The following is a 7,693-nucleotide window of genomic DNA, read 5'->3' as shown; positions in this document are numbered from 1 at the left end:
AATTAAATTTTCAGAAAGCTTATGCATTTTCTTTCAGTGATATCGATAAATTACGCTGTCACGTTACAAGTTGTGATTTAAGTCGGGCACGAGTTCTCGTCGAAATGCAGTAATGATGTAAAGCCGCTAGGGGGCGCATGAGTACACAAATGAACAGTTGCAGCTTTACTATGGGGCCCCCATACTTTTCCAGCCACATGCAGGTTTGTCTTTACAAACAAAAATCACAACTGTGTCCTCATTGGGTGCAATTTTGTTGAGTCCTTTATTGGAAAAAAAGGAAAAAAAATAACATATTAACATTATTTATAACTGTTCATTTGACAATCTTGTCAACATAGATTTAGACAAAAATATGTGAATCAACTGTAATTGATGAAAACACGGAGGACGACCGACACATATTCCAAATAAAGAAGCGTCCATCTTTTAAAAAATAACTTCTGGACATCCAAAAAAAAAAAAAAAAAAAAAAAAAAAACGTTATCAGTGAGGAAGGCCGAAGAGATTAAAGTACCATCACTCCGCTGTAGCTTTGGAGGCAAATCTGTGGTTGGTTGACAGAAGAAACTAAACCTCATACATTTCAGAAACAGAGCTGTTATATACAGACACCACTGAGGCTGCTTTAATATTATTATTATTATTTTTCGTATTATTTCAAGGTACAACATTTAGTCTGAAACATTCCCCCGTTTTTCTCGGTTCTCAGTTTTCTCTGAGTTTTGTCGACGGCTTCATTCAAAATGGACGTGTTACAAACCCAACATGAGTAAACATGCTTCAGCGTCTAAATGTTCAAAGAAGGCAGCCAAGTCAGTCGGACAGACAATTTATAAAGTAAATCTCTTGGACATGCAGCATCTTTTTTTGCTTGATTGTTGCAAATATTCACTTTTTTTTTTTCTTTTTTTTTCTTTTTTTTGCTTTATCTGAGTTTAGTGTTGAAGCAGCAGCAGCAGCAGCAGCAGCACACAGGACAGCCCTGGACCAGAAGCAGAAAAACAGAAACGGATATGTTTGGACGTGTTTAGGCCAAAAAACGAAAACAGTCATTGCTTAAACGCCCGCTGTGCTGCGGGTTTGTGTCTGTTAAGGTCTGCTTCTACCTGCAGGACTGCGAATGTTTCAACCCTCACAGGGGTCTGGTGCAGCTGGGTTGAGGGGCGAGTCACGGGAGGGGGGGGGGGTTCATCCTGGACTATCACACATCGCTTCGTTTAGACCATCAGATCTGCCTTTATCATCAACTTTTAACAAGAAGTTACAAAGAAAACCAAAAAAAAAAAAAAAAACCAGAGCATCTTATCTGGAATGAAAAACAGACAGTTATATAAATGCCCCATTTTCACACAAAACAGTGGGCAAAAGGGGATAAGAATAGGCTTTGCTGGAGCACACCAATACAGAGAGGAGAGGAGGAGGAGGAGAAGGAGGAGGAAGCAAAAAGGGACTGAAGAGTTAAAAAAAGGACAAAGAAATGCAAGCATCCATCCAGTCTGAGAGGAGATCTGATCCCACTCACAAGCCGATCTGTGGCGATTAACATACCATTAACCACAATCCACAGGATAACAATAAAAATAAACACAGTTTGGACAATTTTCAATTAATAACCCATTGCGTAATCCAGCCAGTTCCCTTTTTTTTTTTTTTTATCCCTGACTGGACTCCGTTCAGTCGTGGGAGGCTGAGGAGGAGAAAGGTGTGTGTGTGTGTGTGTGTGCATTCGGACTGTGTGTGTGTTAGGCATCTTCCTGGGTTCTGTGGGCCAGTGGTTGAGTCTGATAATGTACATTCTAGCATAGTGGCGCGTTTGCTTGTAAACTCGTTTTGGGCCCGCCGCCGGCACCCCTTCATCAGTGCATCTCGGAGTTGAGCTTGTCCTGGAAGATGTACAGGTTGTTGGTGGCGGCGATGGCGATGATGTTCTCGTTGGGGTGCCAGGCCGTGTGCAGGATCTTCTTGGTGAAGTCCAGGCTGTCCACGCTGATGTCGTCCTTGCGGCGTTTCCCGCCGGCGGCGCAGACCCTGCGCGGCTTCAGGACAGCCCTGGGTTTGCTGCTCTCCCTCGAGGCCTCCAGGGTCACGTCCCGCTTGGTGTTGCGGTCGAACATTCGGAAAAAGTTGTTGTAGGCGCCGGTCATGATCACACTGGACACAAAAAGAAATGAGGAGAGGAGACTTATTTTTATTATTCTCTTTCCTGTCAAGCTGTGCTGTTAGCCCCTAATAAAATCCAGGATGTGCAGAGTAAATAGAGTCCACCTGAGTGTAATTTAATTATAGGTACCGCTGCCCTGGGAAGGCCTCAGAGGTTTAGAGAACATTAGTGAGCAGAAGACCAAAGAAAATGGCAGACAGGTCAGGGAAGATGTCTGAAGCAGGATTAGGTGAAAAACATTACCCCTGGCTTTGGAAATCAGTAGTTCTGTTCAGTCCCTCATCTAAAGAAAAGACTGAAGCTCATGTTAAGTTTTGATTTAAATGTTAAGTTTAAATCAAAATGTTAGGTCTTGCATCTTTCATCTAAATCTTAACTCTAAATATATATCTTATATTGTGTTTTTAATCTTAAATCTAAATCAATATCTCATATCTTAAATCTCAGACTTAAGTCTTCATGAAATATGCTACTCTTATTGCAAAATCTGCTGATTTAGATTTAAGATTTAGCTATAAGTAGATATAAATTCCAGATTTAGATAGAAACATAACATTTATATTAACATATAAGATGTATAAATAGATTTAACGTATTACTATAGATAGAATATTTAGTTATAGGTTTAACATTTGTATTTAGCGTTTCCAACAAAATGTGAGGAAAAGGCCTTAATGTGAAGAAAGTGTGCTAAATAACAGAATCGTGAGAAAAACGTTTGTGCTCAATCTTTACATTCAGCACCGCATAGAGACTTTTAAAGTAAGTGAAATCCATAATGACCGGTACTGAACATCTCCTAAACCATTTTTTGTTTTTGTTTTTTTCTTTCTGAGACCAACTGATGGAAGGAGTTACCTGTCCGAGCCGTTCCAGGCACACTCAAACTTGTCGAAGATGCAGTCGTTCTCGTAAAGGGAGCACAACTTGCTGCGGAGGTAATCGTGCACCTGGAGGAAAGCACAAATATCTGGGTCAGGGCACGGTACCATCACACGGAGGCTCTGGTTCACAGAGAACAGCAAGACGGGAAGACCGATCTGGCCAAGCTGCAACAGCCACACCATCCTTGACTAGTGCCTACGACGGGAGCACGTTCTAATTCAGCCTCTTATTCCAACGCACCCCGATTCATCTACATCCAATTCTGCTTCATCACAACTTGACTCAGACACACAGACACAGAACAGTTGTTGTCCCTCATGTCTCCAGTCGACCTGTCTGGCTCAGTGCTGTGTCTGTCGGTGATGTAAGTGTCTGAAATGTGCATCCCATCCCCACCCTCCACACTCTGCATAAAGTCAGTAGTCAGTCGCTTTGCAATCAATTAAAGGTCAAGCTGAGGTCGCTCTGTGCTTGTGCATCACTTCCTGGGACATTTTTGTTTCTCCCAGTGGGCCTTTCTACACGGGGTCAAAACGGACAACGCCAGCCGGAGCTGGAGACCATTTTCTGCTTCTTCTTCCAGATCGGAAATTCCTTTTTCTAATCCTTAGTTTGTTTGTTTATCGGTTCTGTCAAGTTAGATTGATATATGAGAGCTATTTGCTCTGTTGTCTCATCTCATAAAATATTACCTGTCAGAAAAGTGAGATGAAAATATGCTCGCTATGAGCAAAACATAAACAAGAAAAGGTTCCCAGTACTACTGGTGCTTCTCTAAGGTTGTTCTGCATCTTTTTCAGGTTAAGATCTGGATAATCAGGTGTTTATTTCCAATAATGTGGTTTTCACGTAAAAAAAAAATACAAAAACAAACTTCGCCTGCAGATTTGCCTCATTGTTCTGGCTTATTATCCTACAGCCAACTTCTACCTGACCTTATCCATGTATAATGAAAGCAACCTTCTGCGATATGTCTGCTCATGCCGGGAAAAACATTTTTGAGCCCGATACGGCTAAATAACTATTTCTGAGTTAAAATTGTTGAGGTCCAAAAGTTTCTGGCCCAATTTCACCGACTCCCTAGGTGCACGGAGAGAGCCGAGGATCTGCTGAAGACTCCAGCAACGCTTGAAGAACTGTGAAACAACTTAATTAGCTAGTCAGCGAATAAAGCGAGAAGTTCTTGTCAAGAAACGCTTTTTTTTTTTTACATTGATGAAATCCGAAGGCTTAATGTTATACATTATTTTTCTCTGAGCATATTGCCGATACAGATTTCAATGGACATTGGAATAGAGCTAAGTTTTTCCAAGCAAGTTTCACTGTGCTTTTTTTTTAAAGTTTAAGTTGAGTTGTCCTGATAACTTTAGTGAGTATCTAAGACGTGGTCTTGGTGGTAAAGTGCCAGGTTTTCCTGCTCAACATCCCCGGGCTAACTTTCTCAACAGATCCGTCTGAGATTTGTGTTTATCAGTGTTTCCATCCCTTAATATTCATACATACAGGGTTCCTACACGTTTTCCACACCACATTTCCATAATTTAGTTCTATTTCTTGCTTAAACAAAATGTAAAAATGAAAAAGCTCAGTAGGAATAGGTCTAAAGAAGTCGCGCTTTAAACGTGGAACCAGCAGCAGGAGGTACAGAGGTTGGATGGAAAGATGGCAAAACCAAATGGATGCAGGGATGCACCTTTTAGACAATGGGACAAATAAACACGATGGTTCTTTCATTCTCTATTTTCATTCTCATTCTCTTAGACCTGGAAAATCTGTAAATCAAATTCTGGTCTTTTTCAGACTGTGTTGGAGCTCTGCAAAGCTTTTGTGTAATCCACGGTAGATCAGATTTGAAGCATGACAGCCGATTGCAGCTGGAGGCCCTTTTAATCCCTGTTCACCGAGGAAGAAGAAATGAACATTTTATTTTCTCGATGTTACAACATGAGGAAAATAATTTAGCCGCATTAATAATCACCAGTGTTCATTCTGTAACAAATTATCAAAGGAGCTGAAGCAAAGGTTATGACATCTATCTCATAGCGTGCCTTACAAAAAGTAATTTCGCTTTGAATTCCTCACAGCCGCTGGATTTAGAAATTTTGGCAGCTTTTTCATTCTCGAATACACGCGGAGACTGTTTCAGTAATGCCGGCCGTCCTTATCGCTAGCATACGAGGCTCAGACTAGGTGAAAATTTCAACTCCGATCTTTTAAAATAATAGTAAAACCCTGTTTACACTGATTAATTTCTCTCTCAAACAGAGAGGCATCTCTTCAGCTTAATTGATGATCGTTGTTGTCATGGCGGCTTGAAAAAAAAAAAAAACATTTTCCAGTGCTATTCTTATATCTTCTTTGTCTACATCTAGTAGTTCCTACAGATAAACAGAATCGGCTCAAATTAGCTGGTCACGTCTTTACAAAATGTGGAGATTTAAAATAAAAAAATCTCCAGATATTTGGCATTTGTTGCCACCAGTAAGTGCGTCCTGTAAATGCTGGAGTCAGAGTAACTGTGACCCGAATGGCGCTTGTTCTGATTCTGTCCATTATTGCCCCTTCAGGCTATGTTTAGAAGTAATTAAAACAATACGGCTATCGCTAAACAATTTTCCCATCTTCTCGCTCCTTCATCCTTTTCTTTATGCTCCCCATTCTTCTCTTCTCCATCACAGTGTCCCTAGTCTGCCTCTCAGTCCCACATCCCGGTTCTCCCCCCAGTTCTCCCCCCCCCCTCTCCCCCCTCTCTCTGTGCTGCATTGCAGATCTAGGTGTCAGCCACTGTGTAAGGTATCCCTCCTTCCCGCTTTACTTTATGAGTGGAGGCTCTGCAGCCTATAAATAGCTCCAGCGCGTTGTTGCCTCCCACTCCAGGCTGCCTCGGGGGCCCTCACACGTCAGGCCTATACGCGCCGACGGACATGTCCACCTAAACACCGGCTGCAGGAACACTGGACACTCAGAGAAACTCATCGGATGCTATTTAAATAAATAAATAAATAGAACCATGTGTGACCTTTTTTTTTTTTTTGGTAAACAATCAGAAATGGAAGGATTTTTTGTTAACTCTTTAAGGAAGAGATTACTTTTTTCAACTTAGAGTTTCATAAGCATGCAGAGCTGTTTTAATCCGTGTCCTACATCCAGTGCACCTCATTTGTCAAAAGTTTTAGAGCTGACAACAGCGGGAAACTTACTCTGGCCTGAATTTTGATTTCTTTACCGAATGGTTATGGAAAGATGTAATCTCTTGGTTAGGACTGTGGCCATGTGAGAAGAATCTTCTGCCTCATGATTCATTTAAAAAAAAAAAATACGCTGCTTATTATGGTGGATTGCAGCAACACAACATTAGTCAGCCAGCAGCAGAGGAGAAAAGCGAGCACAACTATTAGGAGAACCAAATCTTAGGAGTACACTTCTAAGGAAAGCTATCAGGAAGTCTGATTTTGGAGAGGAGGCTTTTCTGCTTGTTTTTGACTGTTTTAAACACCCAAACTGGCAACCTAAACATTTTTCTTGTCCAAATGTTTTTATAAACTCTCCTGAGGGTTTAAGGTGACTGAGCATTCATGCTGGTGTCATTTACCGCTTCATAAAGAGGCCGGTTTACGAAACAAAATACTTATAAAGCGACACTAAATAACTTTGCATGTCTGAATATGCCTCATTTCCCCTGAATTTCCCCCTCGTGTCAATGTGGGCTATTTCTAGTAATAAGAGCAAACCTCATGCTAAGAATAGTCCTGCTGTTGGTCGTGAACAGACAGCGGCAATATGGGAATCCTCATAATTCCCACAAGCTTTTGAGTGGGAACATATTTATTAAAGCATAAGCCATTTGTCTGTATTTATGACATGGATGTCTTAATGTACATACCAGTACATGATACCCTAGTGACAAATTAACATTAGGTATAAATATAATACACAGTATAAAGAGAAAATGCATACCAAATAGACAATCAATTAAATTATCTTTAAACTCTGATGTTGTGGTTGAATCGTAAACAGCATTCGCAATCTGGTGTTACTTCACTTTATTCTATATATTTAATTTAGCCCTGAAAATAAGTATTGAAGACATCAGTGTTCACGATAGACTCCGCTTGTTTAAAGTTTGCTGCAGAGCGAACTGGTCCACATACATCACCCCCCCCCCCCACCCCCCCTAAAAAAAAAAAAAAACAATACCAACAGCAAAGTTTGGAGATGGAAATGGTTTTCACCACAGGGTGCTGGTAAATTTTATCTGGTTAAAGGAAGCATGATTGGAGAAGATTTCTGAAACATTCTTGATAAGAATCTGAAGATGAACAGAGGGCGACTTTCAACAAGACATCGTCCCCAAACACACAGCGAAGGAAACTCTCAGTTCATTTCAGACTAGAGTAATAAAATCAAGCTGTTAGAATAATGGAGGAGGTCCCAAGAACATTCAGGATTTGGAAGAAAGGATCAAAAATGCATTTAAAAAATGTTTGAAGCGGTTTTCTCCATGCAGGAGACTTCTAAAAGTTGCCATCCCCAAAAAAAGGCAAAAAGCATTGAAAAATGTCAGTCTGCATGTTCTTTCCACCATATTACATATAATTAAATTCAGGAATTAAGAAGACATCTTAACATGTCTAACCCTCATTT

General features: G+C 40.7%; 1 protein-coding gene across 4 annotated transcripts in view; it reads right to left on the bottom strand.

Annotated features, from left to right (window-relative positions):
- Positions 1 to 241: 241 nt before the first annotated feature.
- The window catches only part of LOC105932634 (serine/threonine-protein phosphatase 2A 55 kDa regulatory subunit B gamma isoform), a 33,675-nt gene continuing 26,223 nt past the window's right edge, over positions 242 to 7,693 (bottom strand). For 3 of the 4 annotated variants that reach the window (XM_036127083.1, XM_036127084.1, XM_036127085.1), the window contains 2 exons: positions 3,023 to 3,114; positions 242 to 2,154 (listed from right to left, as the gene is read on the bottom strand). In XM_036127083.1, the coding sequence (XP_035982976.1) occupies positions 1,860 to 2,154; positions 3,023 to 3,114 (387 nt within the window). In that variant the 3' untranslated portion in view covers positions 242 to 1,859. The remainder of the gene's footprint in view (positions 2,155 to 3,022; positions 3,115 to 7,693) is intronic. The other variant, XR_004927792.1, reaches the window with a different exon arrangement.

Source organism: Fundulus heteroclitus, chromosome 23 (assembly GCF_011125445.2).
Source record: "Fundulus heteroclitus isolate FHET01 chromosome 23, MU-UCD_Fhet_4.1, whole genome shotgun sequence".
In the NCBI taxonomy this organism is placed as follows: Eukaryota; Metazoa; Chordata; class Actinopteri; order Cyprinodontiformes; family Fundulidae; genus Fundulus; species Fundulus heteroclitus.
The sequence above is the reverse complement of the archived record's forward strand: the minus strand, read 5'-3'. Positions and strand labels throughout refer to the sequence as shown.